Source organism: Cydia amplana, chromosome 19 (assembly GCF_948474715.1).
Source record: "Cydia amplana chromosome 19, ilCydAmpl1.1, whole genome shotgun sequence".
Classification (NCBI taxonomy): Eukaryota; Metazoa; Arthropoda; class Insecta; order Lepidoptera; family Tortricidae; genus Cydia; species Cydia amplana.
In genome coordinates this window covers 12,229,323-12,255,100 of record NC_086087.1, presented here as the reverse complement: position 1 = coordinate 12,255,100, position 25,778 = coordinate 12,229,323, and the positions used below count along the sequence as shown (strand labels likewise).

The 25,778-nt window shown below is 37.7% G+C and overlaps 1 protein-coding gene across 2 annotated transcripts; it reads left to right on the top strand.

Annotated features, from left to right (window-relative positions):
• Positions 1–877: 877 nt before the first annotated feature.
• Positions 878–25,283, top strand: LOC134656900 (phosphorylase b kinase gamma catalytic chain, liver/testis isoform). 2 transcript variants are annotated; one of them, XM_063512448.1, is made up of 11 exons: positions 878–1,138; positions 2,038–2,213; positions 4,721–4,853; positions 7,604–7,755; positions 10,677–10,767; positions 13,723–13,752; positions 17,354–17,460; positions 19,691–19,788; positions 22,133–22,216; positions 24,691–24,852; positions 25,127–25,283. In XM_063512448.1, the coding sequence occupies exons 1-11, from the start codon at positions 1,050–1,052 to the stop codon at positions 25,259–25,261; spliced, it is 1,257 nt and encodes a 418-aa protein (XP_063368518.1). In that variant the 5' UTR covers positions 878–1,049; the 3' UTR covers positions 25,262–25,283. The 2 variants fall into 2 exon arrangements, with proteins under 2 accessions (XP_063368518.1, XP_063368519.1); XM_063512449.1 differs by lacking the exon at positions 22,133–22,216.
• The last annotated feature ends 495 nt before the right edge of the window (positions 25,284–25,778 follow it).

The window sequence follows — 25,778 nt, the reverse complement described above, 5'->3', positions numbered from 1 at the left end:
AATAGCTCAAGGTTGTCAAAAAGATGTATAATGTCACTTGGTAAGACCAAATTCAATGCGTAATAGCTGCTTACCTGCTTACTTGAGCTCCGTCCTGCAATGTAGCACAGTAATCCAAGTCCTGGGGTTAATTTACACAGAAACTAAACACATGGGAAAACAGAAAGAAGCGAAATTTTCGTAACTTTATCAAATTGAAGACCATCGCACGGACGGAACAATAAGCGAAAACACGAGAGACCGGGACAGAAACATAACATAACGAGAGAGAAAGAGATACCACACAAGCCATAATAAATAGAGGTGACCATAGACTACAATCAGCTGTTGGTATTTTTTATAAAATAAAATTCCTGAAATAATCCTAGAATAGCACAATATTGTATTTTTTATTTTGTTATCTTGAATTTGAATAGTTTATTTTATTTTAAACTATATCTAGTAACAAATGGATGAACCATAAGATCAACGTCCAATTATACTATAAAAAAAAAACACGGAGCATGTACGAAGGTACCTTGTTGTTTTTGTTAAATTCCTTCCTGTTCCTTCCCATTCCTTCCTCCCTTCAAAATTTCCTTTTACAATAATTAAAGTATGCACTTTTGTTGATATTGTTAATTTTTATGCTTTATTTTTAATAATAGTAAAATTTACTTTTTTCATTAATATGAAAGTTAAAAATAGTAGACTTTTAACATTCTGTAACTATCTTTTAAACGCACCTAATCTACTTTATTCAGTCTATTCTGTCTTGTCTTGTCTTTTGTCTTTCAATTTATTTTGCGAGCTCGCTAGTCAATGTTATTTAATTTAATTATTATACGCGAAATTAAGATTAATATTATTTTTCAGGTTTAGTGTCAATAGAGCCCTAAATATTTTAATAAATTATTTATCAGCTTTAATTCTTATGTAACTAGGGTAATTTATTCTAATATTCTGTGAGTTCTGTCAGCTGCTGACAATAACCTTTCGTCATTGCGAGCGAGGAGCGAGTAATTACGTCTAATTAGTTGATAAAAAGTATAACAGCAACAGTGAACAGCATGGCGAAGGAAGAGGACGATGATTTGCCCGACAAGGATGCGGCGAAGGAGTTCTACGCAAAATATGAACCCAAGGAAATCATAGGCAGGTGAGATCTATATTTGGGACACAAAGTGTCAATCGCCAGGAATGTGATTTCTTTGGAGTTGCGAGGCTGCCAAGAGCGGCTAGCGGAAAAGAGAATTGATCAAACGTCAGGCGTTGTTGTACATAACAAGACATTACTCATAAGTGATGTTTTCTGTTTGACCTTGAGAATGAAACCTAGCAGTGCCGCCGTGCGGCATCGATTTTCGAGTGAATCCGGCTATAATCTGATATATCCAGAGTTCAAGGACGTCACGTTGTTCATTTAAATTTGACTCAATTCAAGTAAATACTTTTTTATTGTTGAAAATGGTTTTTAAGTTTGATTATTTTAGGTGCCTTTTTCACCCTTGCCTTTTATTAAAAGTATTTCAAATGGGGAAAATTGAACAGAAATATCAAGCATCTATAACTTTAACTTTGTTTTAATAACTGAAATGATATAAAATAATAATAATAATAGTTATTGTAACGAACTTAAGCATGGATTTCACCTTGTCTTTTTGTGCCTTCATTGATTTTTGTATGTACTGATAAATACATATGTACCTAATTTGTTTATTTATGTTTTTAGTAACACAGATTTCCATAGTAGTATAAAGGTTTTTAGGGTTATTTTAGTAAATTCGTTGACAAAACCACTTAGCTATTAGCAAAAAAAAAATTAATTACTTGTAAGAACATAATTACCTTCATATTCTAAAAAGAAAGTAAAGTGGCCATGTGGTGGCTATGTTTGGTTGCTGTGGTAAAAGCCCAATACTGTAATGAATAGAAATATTAGTAGAAAACTGCCCAAATACTCTATTACCAACTAATTACAAATATTTATAGCACTAATTGACAAATATTTATTGCACTAATTGACAAATAAATGTATGCATTATTTGCTTATTACAGAGGCATCAGCTCAACGGTCCGGAGATGTGTAGAGAAGGAGACAGGCCGGGAGTATGCGGCCAAGATCATCGACCTCAGCCAGGAGTCCATGGACGGAGTAGATACGCACACCATGAGAGATGCCACCAAACAGGAGATACAAATTCTCCGGATGGTAGCTGGACACCCTTATATTAGTGAGTGAGTTGTTATAGCACACAGTAAAACTACACTACAAAGTTTTGTATGGTGGGTTATGAGAGTAAATGAACAGTGGCAGAAGATACTAAGCAGACAAGGTTTAATAAACTGATGAGCGTCAAGGTTCGGAATAACGCCCGTCATTTTGAAAACAAATCATAGTCGAAAATGATTGTTTTCTGTCTACAGATGTCATTGGGGCATATTTAATTGTGGACTTTGTTATAAAAAAGTCTGTGTTGTACGGAACAGGGTAATGTGTTCAAAATGACGGGCGTTTTTTCGAATTTTCCGAGCCTTGATGAGCGTGCCCGAAGTCCTAAAAGACCTGTCCACTCTCGGAATACCCAACTTGCGTGAAGTGGCGCAGAATAGGGTAGAGTGGCGCTCTCTTGTGTCAGAGGCTAAGATCCTTTTTGGGTCACTGAGCCAGTGATGTATGTATGTAAGCTCATTTGGAGCTTACTTACTACCTATTTTTAATTCATGGTTTTGTAACAATTTTACATTAAATAAATTTATAAATACACGAAATCGTTCCCGCACACAAAACAGGCTGATGAGTCAGTAATTTCACAAAAAAGTAAACCCAACAAATACGTTTTTAGAACCAAATTTAAAAACTTATCTATAACCAAGTACAGTTTAATTATAAAACATCCACAAAACTGACATGTTACAAAAATATACTTAATCCGCCACATAATAAGGTCCAACATAGCTCAACAAGTTTTTAAAAGAGCACCCTCAAGTTTAGTGATCCGTTAGATATATGCAGCCTTGCTTGGTAATGCTAAGGGCTCAGATCACTTGCCTTTAGACGGAGCATGTCAAATTATTTGCTTACTTCAATTATCAGGCAATTCATTAACTGTTTTAATTCCATTCCACTTTGCACTCTCTGCAGGGATGATTTCCGACATAAAAACTATCCTATGTCCTTCCCCGGGACTCAAACTATTTCTATGCCAAATTTCAACCAAATCGGTCCAGCGGTTTATGCGTGAAGAGGTAACAGACAGACAGACAGACACACTTTCGCATTTATAATACTATAGTATGGATTTCTCGGATCCTATGCATGACCTTATATGCTTCATCGTGCATAGTCCTTATTTTCATCACATACATGGTTGGTGACATAAAATAAAGTCAAACATTCATTATTATTATGCATGCATAACACACGATAAAGATATTAAAACACTTGAGATAAACTGATAATTTAGCAATTAGTAACGCAAATGGGGGAGGTGTGTCATCACAAAACAAATACACTTAAAGATATTGAAAACTTGTCAGTTTGCACAGACATTTTCATATAATGACCTGTTTTCTTTGTTAATGAGTGTATAATGTCTGATAAAGTGAGTGTGGACTTTAATCTGAAGTATTCTAAAGTAAAGACGAAGAATTTCGTATTCCTATCTCTATTGCTGTCTCGCTCATGAAGCCAGCAGTCAATGCCACTGCGAGAGCAGCAATATAACTATGCGCGTGCGATAGAGATAGGAACAAGCGGGTCAATGTACGATATTCTTCGTGATTAGCAGCCTTACTTTAGCCCGTAACCCGTCACGCGTCAGCCATTGGGCAACAGCAACTCATATTTTACAAGCTTTTATTTAACTTGCATTGTATAGTTTGTAGCTTTCTAGTAGAGCCCGAAGGCTTATCCTATTGTCTATTGTTCAGTAAAACCGCACGTGCTACTTACCTGCAAAAAAGGGTCCTAATTATTCTATTTGGCACCTGAGCGCGGGCCAGTCCAACGCTCAAAAAACCAGTGTAGGTGCGCTCTCCGATAACGCGCCTTTGTTACGCATCTCGATGACACATTTTAGACTGGTTCTGTAGCGTTCGACTCGCCGGCACTCAGTAACCGAAGTACCGATTTTTTATGCAGGTGGTTGTGGCACGTGGCACGAGCGGTTTTTCTTAACAATAGACAATAGGATTAGCCTTCGGGGTCTATTAGAAAGCTACAAACTATACCTAATGTACAGTCAGCAGCAGAAGTTGCTAAGCGGGCGAGGTGTTCAAAATTACCTTGACGCGCTCTTATTCTCTTAAAAATAAAATCGCGTCAAGATCATTTTTAACACCTTACCTGCTTAGCAACTATTGCTGCTGACTGTATGTAACTATGTATGTTTGTACGGGTCAAATCTTGCAAGTTAATTTTGACACACTTCCCGGTTTCCGATGAAGCTGAAAATTTGCATACGTGTGTAAGTCGGGTGACAATGCAATGTTATGGTACCATGGAGCTGATCTGATGATGGAGACAGGAGGTGGCCATAGGAACTCTGTGATAAAACAACGCAACCCAATTGTGTTTGGAGTTCTTAGAAATGTATCGATGAGTATTAGTTGTCTGTGGAAAGAAAAGTACAGTCAGCGATAATAGCTTGTACCATAAATGTCATTTTTGCCAAAAACTTATTTTCTTTTGTGTTGAAAAACGTTTCCTATCATCTAACAGTGTATAATTTTGTTTCAGTTGAATTACAAGATGTGTTTGAATCGGAAACATTCATATTCTTAGTATTTGAACTGTGCAAGAATGGAGAGTTGTTCGACTATCTCACTTCGGTGGTGACACTCTCCGAGAAGAAGACTAGATATATCATGAGGTAAGTAAAGTCTCATTCTATGGAACTTGCTTCAACTTCAACTTCAACTTCAACATTTATTCAGCAAATAGGCCACAAGGGCACTTTTACACGTCAACATTGAATTTACATACAAGCAAAAAAAATATAATAATACATCAACAATTATTAAATACAACTACAACTACCAAATCAGACTAACGTAATACAATTACTTCGAGATGTATAAGGTCTCTTAATGTCGAATTACATAAAAAAAACTATAATAATAATATTAAAATAAAAACAAAACAGATACATGGAAAAAAAAATCTAAACTTATTTAGAGGTGTAAATGTCTCTAAGTGTCAGAACTAAAAAATAACATAGTTTATCAAATTATCCTTAGAGATGTATAGGGTCTCCAAGAGTCAGAATCCTGTATGATTAACACATTACGAGAAAAAAAAACATACGAGAACCGAATGAGGCGTCTCACTGCAATTAAATTAAAAAATAAAGTTACTAAATATATGCTAACTACACTCCCGGCCAAAAGTATGGAAACAAGCTTGTATTACAGTAGAAAAATGTGTTTTTTAAAGTGATGGATTGTATACTACACATTGACAATTTAATAAAAAAAATGGTTAAAATAATAATACAACGTATACAATACAAGTAAAATACTCAAATGCTGGCTATGATAGTAGGCAGTTAAACATTTTGTTAAAATGTATGTGTTAATTAAAAGGGTATTATAACAATTTCCTATTTACATATTTACTTTTTAATAATAGTTTAGGATGTTTTGATATTTATCCTGTATTTTCTATTCTTTTGGGGCTGCCTAATGTAAAATTCAGAATTCAAATATACCTACAACAAAGAAAACAACCTTGATTCCATAATTTACTAGTGACTTTTGTTTACATAGTTAGCAAGTTCCATTGAATGACACTTTAGTTTACACTGTTTGTAACTTATATTACTTTGGGCTATATTACTGCTCTCAAAATTTCACTAGTATTGGTTGAGAAATGCTAACAGACAGACATACGAAAGTATTCATGCCCTAGTAGAAACAGAAACTCAGAATGATTCATTGCGTGCTTCGGATGCTGACAGCTGATGTAGATGGCGTACAACTAGATGGTACAGTTATCTACTACTCTCAAATCATTAATTTGTAGTTGCGATTAGCGCCATCTGTCGAGGCCTTGCGAAACGTGTTTGACCCGACTCGCGTTAAATGGAAGCTCTGAGTACTCCGTGTTCCTTTGTAGTGTTGAAACTGTCAAATTGTTCCTTTTCTGCTTTGATTTGGTTTTTAATCGTTTTTCATAGGGAGTGAGGAGTGACGTTCAAAAAATCGTGTTCGTGTTAGAAACAGTCTAGACCTTCTCGTAGTCTAGACACAGTCTAGTTGAGCATCTCCTTCATAATGTAAAAAAACGAAGAACATAATAATAGATTCGCGAACATCGCGGGCACTCGTTTGACCCAGTCGCGTACTAACTCTTGCGCAGCTCTGTTCTCCTGGTATCTCTGTACCGTATTTTGCAAGTTTGTCTGCAAGTTTCATTGTTTATAATGTCGTTGAGTGTGTGTAAAAATGTCCAAGAGGCGCCTGAGGAAATGTGTGTGCATTTGATTGGGTGGAATGTATTTGTTGATGTTTTGGTTAAATGAAGGGTCCACGGAAACAACATGTCTAGTCACATTTTTCGGAAAATGAGATTTTTATCTCAAAATGAAGAGCTCTTAATGAACTATTAGTTATATCTTTTGCTACCACTGTGTAATAAATGTACCTAACACAACTTTATTTTTAGTTAAATAATACCTGGTCACGAAATTACCATACGTTTTGACATTGTTCCAAATTTTAAAACCGCGATTACTCAAAATGTCACTAGTGTGACTAGACATGTTCTTTCCGTGGACCCTTCAAATATTATTTAAGGTAAGTTGTAGATAGAAAACATAATATTAGAAAATACCTACAGCAACTCAGTTTTCAAATACAACTCAAATAGTAGTTTATGCAACAGTGATATAATAAGGGTTCTTAAAATTCAAGGGTCGAAGTTACAAAACGAGACGTAGTCGAGTTTTGTAAAAAAAGACCCGAGAATTTTAAGAACCAATTATGAGCTGTTGCATACATTACTTTTTCTATGACAGCAAAAAAAAAAAAAAAAAAAAAAAAAAAAGTTATTATTAAAAAAAAGGAGTTATTATTTTAAAAAAAGAGTTATTATTTAAAAAAAATTGAGTTATTATTTAAAAAAAAAAAGAGTTATTATTGTAAATGAAAACATACCTCTTTCAATCAAGATGATCGGAACTTGTATCTTTAAAAAAAATAAAGCAGTTGTATTATACTCATAAGATGACTGCTAGCAGTCATCTTATGAGCCTATAGACAAAGCATTCAAATGACATTGCTTTAGATATCACTGTCAGTCATTTAATTGACACATTTAAGTGCTGGAGTAGAAAAAGTTAATTTAATAAACCGATTTACACGACCGAAGTGATCAATATATTAAGTGCTCCGTGAACTAAGTTTTGTACAGACTGACAGAGCACTAAAATAAAATGCATTATTATTTTATCACGGAACCAATACAAATACGCATGTATAGAGTTAAATCAAACTAACTTGGCAGTGATTTTGACAGCCCAGATTGTGCAAGGTTTATTTTAATCGTCAAACTTCTATGAAATTATGACGTTTACGTCGAATGTAAGTATTAGAAATGAACCATTCTTCTAACTTGTTCCAGACAAGTCCTAGAGGGCGTGCGGTACGTGCACAGTAAGAACATAGTCCATCGAGACCTGAAACCCGAAAACATCTTACTGGACGACCAGCTGAACGTCAAAATCACAGATTTCGGCTTCGCTAAAGTTCTTAAAGAGGGGGAAAAGTTGTTCGGTAAGTCACAATGTTATCCAGACAAGTCTTTATTTTAAAATTTATTTCAGGCAACAAGGCCCATATTACATATAAGTACCTTATAGACTAACATAAGGTCAACCGAGGTAAATGCGTCACTTGACGTAAATGCGTCTTTTAAAGATTTATTCGAAACCCAACATATGATAACTATTATAGCCGTCTGCATTAAAAGTTCAGTGACCACACTTCAAACAGAGAGGGTTGCAATAGTTCTAAAATGTTCCGTTTAGAAGACATATTTAAAAGACGCATTTGCCTCAAGTTACATATAATATTACATATAAACTTAAAAGACTCACTCATAAGTATGTTTGCGCCGGAAGAGCAGGACACCTGAATGCTAAAGGGGGAAAGAAATATAGGTAGGTAAGGTAGAGACCAAGAACATAGTCCATCGAGACCCAAAACAATCTTAAATCCTACTGGACGACCAGCTGAACGTCAAAATCACGGATTTCGGCCTCGCTAAGGTTCTTAAAGAGGTCCCCCTCGTTCGGTAAGTACTGTGTGATTATTCCTTTTGTAAGGTGCGTTGGGGTAAGATGGAATGGGTTTTTGATGAGGTGAGGTGAGCAGTGTTGCATTGGAACCGTCGTAAAACAAAATACAAAGGTTAGTGTTGAAAAATTAAATATTATAGTGGGCAAGAACAAACAATAGACTTAATTATCTAATAAAAACAATTATACAATACAAATACTCTTTATTGCACACCTCAATAAAAGAAAACAACACAAAAAGAAAACAGAAACACAAGCAACAGGCGGTCTGAAATGATAATAAGATGTAAAGTAAAACCCTTTGTTCTCAGCAAGGTTTTGACTGATAATATTATGTACGAAATTAATAACGATTTGACGTAAGATATTGTAAAAAAATACATATTACAAGCAGTTGTACAAGCAATAAATTTTTCATATAACAATAAAACGTCTGATTTATATTTCCAATCGCTCTTCATAAATACCTAGGTATGGCTGAATGGTCTTAGCATGAATTTTTTTTATGAAAAAGTGTGAAATCCACAACCTGTCTCCTCTGCATATAGTAACTGTAAAAACCCGATGTTGGCGAAATTTTCGTTGTTTTTTATTTAATTTAATATTCCTGTTAAGTAAATAGAAAAGCAACTTGTAGTTAATACTTGGTAACTCAATTACAACTAAAAATAACTTCGCATTGGACATTTTAACCTTTCTGCTATAATCGTTAATACTTAATGACTCGTGGCACTTATCCACATATTACGTCAATGTAAAATAACTCTTCGGACATCGATGTTAAAGTTGCATTTCGCTCTAGAGGTCACGGTCCGATTGCCGCACTAATCTCAGGTTACAATCAGGTTCGTACAATGTCGCAAGTCTATTGTTTTAATGCATGGTACCAGGGGTATAGAAGAACAGAAGAGTGTCGGTTTTATATTAATGTAGTACCTACAAGAGTTCAGCGGCTTATACTGACTCTTAGCAAATAATGCTGGTTTCCTGGTGAACATGCACTGATTTTTTGGTCACCTGCGGGCTCAGCAGCTCAGTGCTTTCGCACTTACATATTTGTTAGAACGTGACAGGCATGGTGATAAACGATAAAAATGCGACCGTGCTACTATAAGTGTTGAAGATGATTTCTCGAATTAAGGGCCCGGCCTTTTCTCGAAAAGTCTTCTAGAACTTGATTTTCGCTCATGTCATCTCATAGACTGGGTGAATAGGTATCAATGTATTCAGTTTGATGTCCTGAACACAAATATATGAGATGACAAGCGCGAAAGTGGTGGGGGTAGTTGCTGTGACGTCATAAAGTCGGCAGTGCAAACTTTTTTACTTTTTTCTTTTAAACATACCATACCATGTGAGTAGATCACAAATATATAACATACTGTAACATTTTTACTACTTGTGCCCTGTTTATCAAAAGCTTGTAACTTGTAATACAAGTGGAAGTCCCTTTTTGACAGCTTTTGTTAGAAAGGGACTTCCACTTGTATTACAAGTTACAAGCTTTTGATAAACAGGACATTGGTCTAACAAATAATTAGAAAACGTTCAAAAATTTCACAATCCACAGTTGACTTTGAACTGCTATATAGGTATCTAATCTATTCGTACAGGTTTAGGTATCTGTCAGTAGAGAAAGGTGCTAAATACAAAATCTAGGGCTTGCTTTAGAACTTACATTTTTCAAATTTGCCGTCCTTGTCTACATAGTATAAAACAAAGTCGTTTCCCGCTGTCTGTATGTCTGTATGTATGCTTAGATCTTTAAAACTACGCAACGAATTTTGATGCGGTATTTTTAATAGATAGAGTGATTCAAGAGGAAGGTTCCTGTATAATTTGTTAACCCGTGCGAAGCCGGGGCGGGTCGCTAGTCAACAATATAGGGTTTCATGACTACAAGTATGTAATAGGCTACATGACTATTTTTTTTATGGTATCAATCGATCGGGTTTGTTTTTAGGATCAAATGTCTATATGGGACCCATTGCATTAAAGTAACACAAAAGTCAGAAATTGTAGTCAAAGTCCGACAGTCGCACTTCACTCGCGAAACGCCCTATACAAAACGGCCAGAGGCCGTGACGTCATCGCCCATCTTGTAGTATGGACAAAACAAGAAAATTGCGTTTTTGTCGGTGAAATATTGCGTTTATGTATGTTGCTATACAATATTTTTTTGGATGAAATGTAAGGAATCGAATGGTACCCTTACTTTTATCGGTTTTGGAAGTTAAAAAAAACTTAAATTTTGAAACTTTCAGGTCCTGTAATTTTGTAATTTTTCAATATTTTATTTTAATATCCACATTATTGTGATAAATTGCTCGTTTGCTATCTATTTTACTAGATTTTGTTATAAAATTCAACATGTGTCATCATCCCTATTTGTTACAGAGCTGTGCGGCACACCGGGCTACCTGGCGCCGGAGACGCTGAAGGCAAACATGTTCGAAGACGCGCCCGGATATGGCATGGAGGTTGACATGTTAGTACTGACCCTAGTATAACACCCTCTTACAACACCCTTATAACACCCTCTTTACGCCCTTAAGAGCCCATCAACGTGCACACTAGCGCCACTGCTAAAATAAAAAATAATAAAATAAAATAAAAATAAAATAAAATAAAATAAAAATAAAATAAAATAAGATAAAATAAAAATCATTTATTTCAGACCTTGAGTCCATACACTTACAACTAACTACAAACTAAATTTAACTTAAAAACAAGGTTTTGTACGGAACACTAATAATATGAACTAGACTAGAATATAAATAGTGTTTGACAGGAGCCAGGCACATACACCGGTAATAACTACATACACTCATGTGTATGTAGCCACCACCGAGTGTACCCCGGCCCAGTGCGCAAGAAGCTGACTGTCCATCCTGTCCGCTATAACAGTCAGGAGACTGTCCCGCAGGCGCCGCAGTGCAGCCGCTAAACAATCGTGATTATTTTAATTTCACTAGACTTATATCGACCGGGATATGAACCGTGATTACCTTTTGTATTGTTTTCGAGCTCCCGATATTTCGACGCAGTTACATGCATCTTGTTCACGGGTAACTGAAGATAGCGGGTTCATATCTCGGTCGATGTCTAGTGAAACTAACCGTGAATCATTCAAAACTGTTAACATTTAAATTTAACCACAGGTATTTAAAAAAGGGGGCTGCTACGTACTGTTTTTGTATTTAAGTACGTTTTGAATACATCAAACTAGTTTCTATGTTGCTGGATTCGTCAATCTATGCGTCCGAAGTTAAAACGGCCGTTTTTGTTTTGAGTTCATAGATCGACGAATCCAGCAACATAAAAAGTGGCCAAGTGCGAGTTGGACTCGCCCATGAAGGGTTCCGTATTTAGGGGATTTATGACGTATTAAAAAAACACTACTTACTAGATCTCGTTCAAACCAATTTTCGGTGGAAGTTTGCATGGTAATGTACATCGTATATTTTTTTTAGTTTTATCATTCTCTTATTTTAGAAGACATACGGACGGACGGACATACAGACAGACAGACAGATATGACGAATCCATAAGGGTTCCGTTTTTTGCCATTTGGCTACGGAACCCTAAAAACTAGTTTGATGTATTCAAAGGGTGCTTTAATACAACGTGAGGAAGATGATGATGTGTTCAATTCGCGAAAGTTCTAAATGTGGCGGACGCTGAATCGGCTTGGAGTGCAGACCATCCCGTCGAACAGGTACCAGAGGAAAAATCTAGCCAAGCAACATGGGACATCATAAATATAAAAACGCAACACCAACTCCTACTACAAAACTGCCATAACAACCACGAACGGGCGAGGCTATTAGCCGTTTCCGAAAAGGAGTCAGGACATTGGCTGCACGCGCTTCCATCGCGAAACCTTGGCTCCACTCTAGATCCTTCAACCCTTCGCATCGCTGTCTGCCTCCGCCTGGGCCTAAAAATATGTGAGCCCCACGCCTGTAGTCGATGCGCTCAACCTGTTGATGCTCTAGGACGGCACGGCTTACATTGCCAAATGAGCGCAGGCCGACTATATAGACACGCCACATTAAACGACCTCATCCGCCGCGCCCTTTGCACCGCCTCTCTACCCGCAACTCTGGAGCCGTCAGGCCTCTCTGCCACAGACGGCAAGAGACCTGACGGCTGCACTCTTGTGCCCTGGAGCCTTGGCCGCCCTTTAGCGTGGGACGCTACCTGCGTCGATACGCTAGCACCGTCCCACGTTGAGGGATCGGCTCGGAAGCCCGGGACTGCCGCGGACCAGGCCCAGACACTAAAGCGCCGCAAATATGCGTTCCTAACGGACCGATACGATTTTGCGGCGCTCGCCATTGAAACGCTGGGCCCATGGTCGACCGACACCAAACAGTTAATAAAGGAAGTGTCGGTCAGACTAATAGGTGTCTCGGGCGACCACAGGGCGGGCTCCTTCTTGGCTCAAAGTTTAAGTCTGGCGGTTCAAAGGGGCAACGCCGCCAGCATTCTAGGTTCCATTCCAGAAGCGGGCAGCTTCGGAGAGATATTTTATATTTAGTTTTAGTTGTTATTTTTAGGTTTTATGTAAATATTGTTTCATTTGTACCTTCATGTATTATTTAAATCTATTGCACAAAAAATGTTATAAAGTAGGTAGTTACAGTTATCTGGAATCACATAACCACAAACATAATTATAATTATCGAACTGACGCATCGCCCTTTCATCTCGATTCCTCATGCTGGACCTCTTGAACTCCTGGTACCGTTTTAGATCAACACTGGAGATTATTTTCTGAAAATAAGCAATATGAGGGGCGTGTTCGAACACCGAGGTTATGTCTCAATGTCATGATCTCCTGATATGACATTGGTGCAGTCAGCGTCACTAATATGTTTACACTCCATAAGCCTTTCTCCTTTGTAACATGAAATTAAGTCAACTATTTGAAACACAGAATAAGTCAGAATGGCGATGTGAGCAAGGTACGTGTCGCCGCCGGTTTTGAGCAAACGCTCGCATGCTACTCGCCCGCGCTGACCGAAAAACGAAGTAAACATGCCTTCACAATAACGTTCAGATTAAGAAGCCAGACATCAAATCTGTCTAAAGGAGGCGTATCCATTCACCACGCACACAAGTTTTTACTACCGTTGCGCGAGTGTTAGTAAATGTGGAGAGGAACGAGCGGCGACACCGGTTCCGATACTAACTGCGCGCGATAGCCATTCTAACCTCTTTAATATGTTCTGTGATTTGAAATAAGAGGATTTAATTAGCAATATGGCCTCCAAAAACAAAACTCTTATGGAGATAAGAGTTTTGTTTTTGGAGAGTGTTTCTGGGTCAAAGAGCATCCCAGTGGTTTTCATACATATCTTTGTTATATAAAAAAAAATTGTTATATAAGCTGTATGTAGAAAAACATTTTTTTAAATATATTTTTTTTATATTTCAGTTGGGCATGCGGAGTTATAATGTTCACATTGTAAGTATGCATGATTTTTAACATACCACCTTGTATAACCACCTTGGTGACTGATATTACGTACCTTGTAGCGTTGTCATCAGGTATATCCGACCCGCCAAGGTGCTCACAAAAATCTGAACACGCCTCTATTTTCAAGGCGTTAGACTGCAGTGTAGATTTTATTGAGAACCTTGGCCGCCCGATATATCTGATGGTGATTACCTGTTATACTATTGGCATTATTGCATATTTGGTTCGCACAGTCGCCATCAAATATATCGGAGCTGCCAAGGTGCCCAGAAATATTTGAACAGGCCTCTATATAGTCAATACGCTATATATATAATGCATGTTCAGATATTTTTGAGCACCTGGCCCCTCCGATACATTTGATGGCGATGGCGATTGTATAATGTCCAATCTATTTTATCAAAGGTATGATTTATGTGATTAAGTAATATCTGATAATCGTCATGATGTCATGAAAAAGTTAGTCATAATAACCAATTAGTAGTTGAATTACTCAGAATTACACTTGTAATCGTTGCAGATGTTTATTGAACTGTTTGTAACAAGTAAACAAGATTTAGGTTCAATGGTAGCAAATTATCTTTGTTACTGAACAAGGTGTTTACGACTTGACTTATTTTGTTAAATCATTCAATAGTTCTTTACATAATCAGACTCTTTTTTTTTTGTTGGCCTAATAGTTTTTTTTTTCTAAAAAAAAATGTGGATAATTTCGACGCTAGAAGTAGAACCAACGCTGACAACCATTTTGATTAATGAATAATTGGAATTTAATAACGCATTTTAGATGCTTGTCCATTCATAACCAAAGGTAGAAAATGAAGCAAGCTTTCCTATTTTTTCAAATATATTCTTCATTAAATTCTTTACAATAGGGTATTTGACTTTATTTAATAGTATTTTATGCAACTGTTGTTGCATAAAATACTATCAACGACTATGACGAGGGGTCAAAATAGGCGAGTGGCGTGAGTAACAATTTGAGGCGAAGCCGAAAATTGTTAATAAAGTCGCCACGAGTATTTTTTGACTCAGTTAAACAACGTTGCATACAATACCTTTTCTACGACCAAACACTTACTTTGAAATAAAATTGTAAATTTAACAAATATTTTTCATGTCATCTAGTGGACTTCTATCTACGGTATCTACCTGTTTTTAGTGATTCTTGCGCTATTACTGATATTTCTTCAGGCGTAGACACTAAGTTTTTGTCTTCATCCATTTTAACTTGAAAGACACACTGTTTTTTAACAGAAAAGTTAAGTTTTCATTCGACAGGCACAATAGTATTCATATTCAAGATTCATAATATTTAAGAAGTAGCAAAGAATGGAGGGTACGAGCGGGAAAAGAATAAATGAAATTAAAAAAACATGTCTATGGTTCACTTATTTGTCAGATATGACATTCACACCCATAAGCGAGAGCGAGAAAGATATATTTCTTTCTCGCTCTCACTTATGGGTGCGATGAACCAAGGTCGCGTTGCGGTGCGACAGTGTGTTATGACTATAAGGTTGGCAACAATGTATTTTTTAAGTTACACGAAGTATTGTAAAAGAGCCAAAAAGATACTGCGTGTATGCACAAATGCTTTTTTAGGGAATAGACTAAAGACTTGTCTTGACAACTTTAAGATAGGGTTTTAAAGATGTGTGCACGACCCTTTAAATGACAAATAAAAGTACGGGAGTAGAAAATAGTTATTTGTACAACAAGTGATCAAAGTTTGATATTTCTTCGAGTGCTTATTTTGAGTCCCGTGCAAGCGAAAGATTCTATAATAGATTCACGAGCGTAGCGAGTGAATCTAATTTAGAACCTTGAGCGTAGTAAGGGACTCAAAAGCTCACGAGATGTAAATAACTTTGATCTCGTGTAGTACACAACATTTTTCACCTCAGCGCAGTGAGAACATACCTATTAGACAACTTGAAAAATGTAATCCTTCTTCATCACTTAATACCTGCACTCATGTTTTCTTAAGATATACAAACAATTAAGTTTAATTACCGCAATGGAACACAAAAACAAAACGTAATAATAAATTCCAGTAAAATAATATAGAAATAACAAACATTAACTGACACTTCAATCGCCAACTTTGACAACAAAAAAAATCTTTGTAAGATACGGTCCGAATTGCGGATACGTACTATTTGTCAACTATGGTAAAAATTCTTAAAGTAAAATAATTAATTTTGCGTGATGATCTGTGTATTTTTTGAGTTCGTTATTTTAATTGTACAATAAAATACCTAAAATATAGTATTTTATCAGTTTTTATGAAATCTTAAACTTTATTTTTATTTATTAATTATTAAGAATTCATACTCGTACGTGGTTTGGAACGATGCGGTCTGAAGTTTTTCGGGGGTCTATTATAAACCGTGAATATACTGTTGAATGTCGTTTTAACTTTTTTTTGTCTGTTTCTTTTTGCTAACAGTGTGAAAGGGACAGAGATAATAGAACCCAAGTATTTCGAACTTTTATTAGACCCCGCATGTTGAAATGACATTTGACTATAAAGGTCACTTGAATGTCATTTTGTCTCACTCAGTGAGCAAAATCGCATTTTGCTCACTGTTTTTAAGAATCAAAGTACCCTTGTTCGAGCTGCTGAGGTGAAAAATAAATTATTTTACACCATGCATGAAATAAAGCACTAGAATGTTAATAAAGAAACGTAGACAGCAGTTATTAGGGTTCCGTAGCCAAATGGCAAAAAACGGAACCTTTATAGATTCGTCATGTCTGTATGTCTGTCTGTCTGTCCGTCTGTCCGTCTGTCCGTCTGTCTGTCCGTCCGTATGTCACAGCCACTTTTCTCCGAAACTATAAGAACTATACTGTTGAAACTTGGTAAGTAGATGTATTCTGTGAACCGCATTAAGATTTTCACACAAAAATAGAAAAAAAAACAATAAATTTTTGGGGTTACTTCGAACCCATACTTCGAACTGAAACTCAAAATTTTTTTTTTCATCAAACCCATACGTGTGCGGTATGGATAGGTCTTCAAAAATGATATTGAGGTTTCTAATATCATTTTTTTCTAAACTGAATAGTTTGCGCGAGAGACACTTCCAAAGTGGTAAAATGTGTGTCCCCCCCCCCCCCCCCCCTCTGTAACTTCTAAAATAAGAGAATGATAAAACTAAAAAAAATATATGATGTACATTACCATGTAAACTTCCACCGAAAATTGGTTTGAACGAGATCTAGTAAGTAGTTTTTTTTTAATACGTCATAAATCGCCTAAATACGGAACCCTTCATGGGCGAGTCCGACTCGCACTTGGCCGCTTTTTTTTTAGATACAATTCCTATTTTAAAACCCGTATGAAACTATAAAGAGTAGGTTATTTGATTGTGACGTCACATGCCAGTGTTTCATATAAATTCCATAGCAGCATAATCGTTTTGACAGTTCGAAAAAAGAAACTGATTTCACTAGTAGTCATATTTGCATTTTGAGTATGTTGCTAGGTAATATTCTGAAGCTGGTTTCTCTGTACTAGAGATCAGTTCTTAATTTACCAGGTTATCATGACTCAGGAATAACTAGAACGTTTAATTCTCAGATTGGTGGGCTGCCCGCCGTTCTGGCATCGGAAGCAGATGGTGATGCTGCGGAACATCATGGAGGGGAAGTACTCTTTCACGAGCCCAGAGTGGGCTGATATATCAGGTACTATTATTAAAACTTATGTTGTCCCGGCCCAGAGGGTCTATATTTCATAGCTTTCTAATAGAGCCCGACAGCTAATCCTATTGTCTGCCACAACCACCTGCATAAAAAATTGTTCGTTCACTTTACCCAGGTAATTGAATTACAACTCCTATGGTAATTGCAATAAGATTCAAAATGGACTAATGGATAAATATTTTGTTAGGATGTGTGTGGTCCGTTCAACTCAGTAACCGAAAGTAACAGTACTGAGTGTCGGCGAGTCGAACGCTACAGAACCAGTCTAAAATGTGCCATCGAGATGCGTAACAAAGGCGCGTTATCGGAGAGCGCACCTACACTGGTTTTTTGAGCGTTGGACTAGCCCGCGCTCAGGTGCCAAATAGAATAATTAAGACCCTTTTTTGCAGGTAAGTAGCACGTGCGGTTTTACTTAACAATAGACAATAGGATTAGCCATCGGGCTCTACTAGAACGCTACAAACTATACCACGAACATCTTTGATCGTTTGTTCATCTATTTGCCGAAAAAAGCCTTCGTACGTATCTTTGCCTCTCGAAAATCCGATAGACAAATAGACGAACGAAAGCCCTCAGGTTTTAGCCAGTCAGGACTCATGCTTGGTCCCAAGTTGCTTCTACTTGACGGTAGCTTAAAAACTGCACACTTGACAGTTCTAGTTGACTAACCTGACGGTTAATGGGTTATATCGGGTACCCCAGTAAACTTTTTTTGAAGTGAAAACTTCTTTAGCGGCACTGTGCACTTTTTGAGGTGAAAAAATGTTAAACTCGAGACAGCGTAAGACGATCACGTGACCGTAAGACGGACACGTGACCTGATCGAAAAACTGTTACATGTAAATGTAATGTCATTGAGTTTTTCTTTATTGATTTAAATGCCATCTAGTGAGTTTCACTCTAACTGGTATTAATATAACTCGAGTACTAACAGTGATGTACTTATGTGTTTTAAGTAATTAACGCTAACGCTAGATGGCGTTAACCTCAATTATACATAGTGCATTTTGGACTAGTCATTGAGTTTTCACTTCTGCCGGCACTCCCTGAGTGCAACTCGTTTTTAGGGTTCCGTAGCCAAATGGCAAAAAACGGAACCCTTATAGATTCGTCATGTCTGTCTGTCTGTCCGTCTGTCCGTCTGTCCGTCTGTCCGTCTGTCCGTCTGTCCGTCCGTATGTCACAGCCACTTTTCTCCGAAACTATAAGAACTATACTGTTGAAACTTGGTAAGTAGATGTATTCTGTGAACCGCATTAAGATTTTCACACAAAAATAGAAAAAAAAACAATAAATTTTTGGGGTTCCCCATACTTCGAACTGAAACTCAAAAATTTTTTTTTCATCAAACCCATACGTGTGGGGTATCTATGGATAGGTCTTCAAAAATGATATTGAGGTTTCTAATATCATTTTTTTCTAAACTGAATAGTTTGCGCGAGAGACACTTCCAAAGTGGTAAAATGTGTGTCCCCCCCCCCCTGTAACTTCTAAAATAAGAGAATGATAAAACTAAAAAAAATATATGATGTACATTACCATGTAAACTTCCACCGAAAATTGGTCTGAACGAGATCTAGTAAGTAGTTTTTTTTTTATACGTCATAAATCGCCTAAATACGGAACCCTTCATGGGCGAGTCCGACTCGCACTTGGCCGCTTTTTTTTTTTTATTGGATGAAGGAAAGCATTTGACCACAATCTCACCTGATGGTAAGTGCCGATGCGGTCTAGGATGAAGCATGCTAAGATGTCTATTCACTCTCGATTTAAAAATATCCAAGTTATAGTGGGCTGGAAATGTTATCCCGGTCCAGAGGGCCTACCGTGAACATCTACTATCTTTCTTTCGTGAATTGGCTTCTTGAATATGCGATGGATATCTTATTTGCGACAGCCCACGTCTCTTGTTTACCCTTTCGTAAACAAAATTATGACCAGTTATTAAAATTCAATACCTACATGAATTTTATGTTGACATGCTAAACTTGAATGTAAGAAAAACAAGAATGTAAGTTGAAGCTGACTGTACGAAAATCGGTGTATGTATGTATTGTTATCCATATATACGTACCGCCCTCACTGACATTAATTAAGCACTCCACTCTTAAAATAAACCTTATTTATTTTATTACCTTATTTATTATTATTTTATTAGGTAACTGCTTGTATTATAGATACATTTACATAACACTTTCTGATGTTTCAGATGACCCTAAGGACCTAATCAGGAGGCTATTAGTAGTAGAGCCCAGCCAAAGGCTGCCCATTGAAGACGCCCTTAGCCATTCCTTCTTCAACACAGTGGTAAGAACTATTTATTATCTTATGTTACCCTGGTACATATAGCATCAATACTAGCGGATGAAGCGAACTGTATGGGGTGATTTCTGATTGATACAAATATATTTACATGATTGTACAGTCATCTGCAATAATATGATACTCTTCGAAGTCCGCAATAATATCTGACATGATCTTATTTCTAGAGCGATAAGAGCGTGTCACATATTTTTGCGGCCTTCGAAGAGTAACATATTTTTGAAGGTGACTGTACTCTACTGTGAGCAGCTTTTTTAGAAAGAGCTACCCTGAAATCGCAAATAAATAAATTAAAATCAGGTGTATTCATACTCTTATCTTAACCAACGATAAGCAAAAGCCATTCTCTCTCCACTGACAAACGACTCTTGCTAAACTATATTTTGTAAATGTAGACTCTAATACGTACAAAATTTAGTTTTTTATGATAAGATTAATAATTTACCTCCTATTTGATAAAACACCAGCTATGGTAAGAAGTTAATATACAAATTCAGTTCTTTAAATTTCTGGGTGGAATTCATTAATTAGGGGTTTTGTAAAGACTTTTACAGTACATATGGGGCTACTTTTCCGCACTAGTGCGTAAAATAGCACTTTTCGTGCGTATGTCGAAACTTTAAAGTGCCATATGTACTGTAAAACGTTGTTCGATACTCGTGCGAATAGGTAATTCGCAACTCGTGTCGATTTTAAACACTCCCTTCGGTCGTGTTTTAATTTATCGCCACTCGTTTCGAATTTCCTGTTTTTCGCACTTGTATCGAAAATAGTTATAAGTTTCGACATACGCACGAAAAGTGCTATTTTACGCACTAATGCGGAAAAGTAGCCTCATATGTACTGTAATAACTATTTTCGTTGTTCTATGCGCTGGTATTGATGCCTACTGTACCAACTTCAGTATTTAAAACATCCTTAAAAATCGCGATTAGTATTGTTAGTCAGCTTTGCAAGATCTTTTTAATTTAATTTTAATTCTGACTGCATCTAAGTAATTTTTTCTTCGCTTACCTAAACCGATATACTTACGTACACTTCTTACTGTGTATGCACTATCATAGAGAAAAAAATACATAGAGTGCTCACTCCGTACATCAGTTCAGACTATTAATTTCAGTGTCTACATCTAGCATCGAGTAGCGGAACTATCAGTACTGCTACTTGACAATAGATGTAGCACCGACCGGAAAGTCTTATCTCAACAGCATAAGACTTTCCGGTCGGTGGCGACATCTATAGCAGTACTGATAGTTCCGCTACTCGATGCTAGATGCTAATAGTCTTTTTGGTACTAAAACTGATGTTTGGAGTGAGCACTCTATGTATTTTTTTCTCTATGGCACTATGCACTTGTTTGCTTAGCCGCACTATTTAGTTATTGTGGTATTATGCGTTCCTATTTCAGCTTTTTGTTTATTTATATTATATAGGTATTTTTCAATGAGGTTGGCCGGTCGAAGTATTTAGCAGATGGCGCCATCATAGCTTGCCCTGTCAATCCCTAGAATTGTGTCATTTTTTTGTTTTTTTTTTAATGTCCTGGATGCCAGCCCTTTAAGCCAAATCTCATAGAAAAAGGGGCAAGCTATGATGGCGCCATCTATGAAAACCTTTGATAGTTGCCAACCCTATTAGACACTATCTTAGGTCCTATTCTTTTTCTGCCCATTCTTGATTCGACGTCCTTCTGCACGTTTTTGTTTTAGCACAATACAAAAATCTGCCTAAGGAGGTTATCACTTATCAGTATCACACTGGATGCGATGTGCAAGCGGGATGTCGCTATAATACGCGCATAGCTTTGTCTCGCTCAAACATCGGGGCGACGTCAGGCTTGGCTCACTCCGCGATTTCATCGCGTCACTACAAGTACATGCGGCCCACACCAATCTTGGTGTCTAGCCATAGTAGTGGCCGCGCACCGCTACGGGACTGACGCCTGCTCGCGCTTGCGCCACCTAGCGGTCATATCTGTCGTAATAGACGCGTTTTGTTAGGGAGTGAATCTTCTGTACCTAGTACTATTATTTATTCTGTGGCGACATGCGTATCTCATCCAGCGTGATAATCGCCTAAGGGCCACTTGCGCATCCCACTAAAGCGGTTAAACCGTTAACCCAGTGTCAAATTGTACTGGTTACCAGGTTTCACGGGTTAACCCCGGGTTAGTGGAATGGTGCAAGTGGCGCTAAATAAAAGATGTGGAGAATCAAGGAATGACTCAAAATACAACGTTTAACGAGAACCTAGTACTAGGAACGCATAACTCACACGTAGGTAGGCTAGGCTACATGTTAATGCACACTACATGTATTTGGCCTGTCAGCTCTGGGACCAGGACATGACGCCGCTCAAGAAGTCTCTCTCGAGCACCAGCCGCAGGATGTCCAGGATCGAACTCATCACCATGGTAATTGTGTTGTTTGGTCACACACACTTAACAGTACACACACTTACAAATGGGGAATATTACGCGAAACTGCGTAGGGGGCGCCACTCCCCCAATAAGTCACAATCTAAGGGTCTACCGCAAACGAGAGTCGAAATTTTGTTATCTAACCTGTCTATCACTCTTGGATATTCGAGCGATAAAGAGTCAGTTAGCCGAGTTTCGATTTCGCGTTTCCCGGTAGGCCCTTTGTAAACAAACCGCCGTGTACCAATGTCATATTTGATTGTCTGTGAAAACTTATCAAAAAACAGAAGGTTCAGTATGTATAAGTTACTCTATGGTTTACTAAATGCGCTAGTGCTGCACTCTGGCGGCAAAACATTGCAGTAATACTCCCTATTGATATATACTCTGGCAAACCCACTTTGTCAGTAAGTACCTATAGTAGAAAAAGGCGCGAAATTCAAATTTTCTATGGGAAGACGACCCTTTGCGCCTACATTTTTTAGGGTTCCGTAGCCAAATGGCAAAAAACGGAACCCTTATAGATTCGTCATGTCTGTCTGTCCGTCTGTCTGTCCGTCTGTCTGTCCGTCCGTATGTCACAGCCACTTTTCTCCGAAACTATAAGAACTATACTGTTGAAACTTGGTAAGTAGATGTATTCTGTGAACCGCATTAAGATTTTCACACAAAAATAGAAAAAAAAACAATTAATTTTTGGGGTTCCCCATACTTCGAACTGAAACTCAAAATTTTCTTTTTCATCAAACCCATACGTGTGGGGTATCTATGGATAGGTCTTCAAAAATGATATTGAGGTTCCTAATATCATTTTTTTCTAAACTGAATAGTTTGCGCGAGAGACACTTCCAAAGTGGTAAAATGTGTGTCCCCCCCCCTAACTTCTAAAATAAGAGAATGATAAAACTAAAAAAAATATATGATGTACATTACCATGTAAACTTCCACCGAAAATTGGTTTGAACGAGATCTAGCAAGTAGTTTTTTTTTAATACGTCATAAATCGCCTAAATACGGAACCCTTCATGGGCGAGTCCGACTCGCACTTGGCCGCTTTTTTAAATTTGCCGCCCTCTTCTTTGGACGGAAATGGCCTGCCAAACTATACTCAGAATTTTTTAAGATATGTGAATTGTAGGATTAGCTTTTGTGTAACATTCGAATACCTTCACATTTTCGAACTATAATCTTACAGCATTTTAAACTGTGGGGGTTAAACCGTAGAGTTAATTTACTTCTGTCTATTTTATCTTATTTCAAACTCAAATCAATATGAAAAGGCATTTAACAAATAACCCAAATACTACTATTTTTGAGTTCTTACACTAAACAGAACTTGCATAAAACACATAACACTCATAAACACTAGGAGGAACACACACACACAGTGATAACACTGCCATTACATTGCGTTAATTATTGCAATTTAAATGGCACATAATCACTTATTACAACTGAAGGTAAGTAAGATTGAAAACACAATTTACAGTACATATGGGGCTACTTTTCCGCACTAGTGCGTAAAATAGCACTTTTCGTGCGTATGTCGAAACTTTAAAGTGCCATATGTACTATAAAACGTTGTTCCATACACGTGCGAATAGGTAATTCGCAACTCGTGTCGATTTAAAACACTCCCTTCGGTCGTGTTTTAATTTATCGCCACTCGTTTCGATTTTCCTCTTTTTCGCACTTGTATCGAAAATAACTATTACATAACACATCACAAGAATCATGCTTTTTTTCTTTTTTGTAAATAATGTGCATGTCTGCATGTTTGCCTATAGCATGGTTATGTTATGATATGATACTCGTAGTATTGATAGTTTCTATTTGACAATAATTCTACCCCTATTCCTATATATTCTATAGGCACCGGTAGGTAGCGTAATCTCCATAAGTTGGCAAATGCTAAATATTTGACAAACGAAACTAAAACTATCCATAGATTTGAATAAATTATGTAATGGATAAAATAAAAGTATAAATTTGCTTTAGTTTGAGTCAATAGTATATGAAAATCACAGTGGTAACTTTAGTAACCGATTTCAGGCTCTGGTTTCTGAAAATTTTTGGCACCCCGGCGACATAGATTATGTAATCTCACACAAACGTGGTCATTTCAAAGTAAAATAAATAAATTTTGTTAGAATCTGTAATTAGGCGGTATTCTTAGAGTGACCCCAGATAGTGAGGCCATAAGACATCAATGAATGAACATTTGCAAAGTAAACATTAGTATGTCGTCTGGGATAATACATTTCAGGGTCTGTTTCACTAAACCGTCTGTCACCGTTAATAAATGCGTTCGCAAAACGTTCGTTTATTTTAAGTATGGGAAGTTTCATAGCTCAATGCTGAGTGGCATTGATCAGTCCGTCAATTAGGGTTGGTGCAACTGGACCTTAGTCTTCGCAACGCAAACACTGCATATACAATCGACTCATGCTATCCTTGTCAATTTATAGGCGAAAAAGCAGGGCAGCTTCAACGCGCGGGCCAAGCTACGTATGGGTCTGATGGCGGTCCGCGCGGCCATTCGGCTGAAACGGCTGCCACACACTGCTGCCCGCGCGGTCTCGTTGCACGCGGCTCTGGGAGACCCTTACACCATGCGCGCGTTGAGGAAGGTGGGTACTAGAACTGGAGAACTGTCATACCAGAGAAAAAAACCATACGCCTGCGAAGACTGCTACCTTATAAGAGAAGAAATTCGTCCTTTAAAAATATCTTGGTTATATTTTGTCATGAACTGGATTCCTTTTTAAAGGAGTGGCCAGACATAGCACTGGACAGAGATTTGTGGAGAAATTGGGGGGAGGCCTTTGCCCAGCAGTGGGATACGACAGGCTCCAAATAATAATAATTAAAATTGTTGTCTAAATAATGTTATTGTTGTTTCAGGTGATAGACGGCTGTGCCTTCAGGGTCTACGGGCACTGGGTTAAGAAGGGCGAGGGCCAGAACCGAGCGGCGCTGTTCGAGAACATGCCCAAGACCGAGCTCAAGAGTCTATACGTCAGCAACCTGAGCCGATAGCGACAGCTACAGTGCTGACAGGTATGTTATTATGTATTTAATTGTATGACTTTTAACGGAGTCGCTTTAGACGGCTGCGCCTTCAGGGTCTACGGGTATTGGATTAGGGCGAGGGCTAGAACCGAGCGGCGCTGTTCGAGAACATGCCCAAGACCGAGCTCAAGAGTCTATACGTCAGCAACCTCAGCCGATAGCGACAGCTACAGTGCTGACAGGTATGTTATTATGTATTTAATTGTATGACTTTTAACGGAGTCGCTTTAGACGGCTGCGCCTTCAGGGTCTACGGGTATTGGATTAGGGCGAGGGCTAGAACCGAGCGGCGCTGTTCGAGAACATGCCCAAGACCGAGCTCAAGAGTCTATACGTCAGCAACCTGAGCCGATAGCGACAGCTACAGTGCTGACAGGTATGTTATTATGTATTTAATTGTATGACTTTTAACGGAGTCGCTTTAGACGGCTGCGCCTTCAGGGTCTACGGGTATTGGATTAGGGCGAGGGCTAGAACCGAGCGG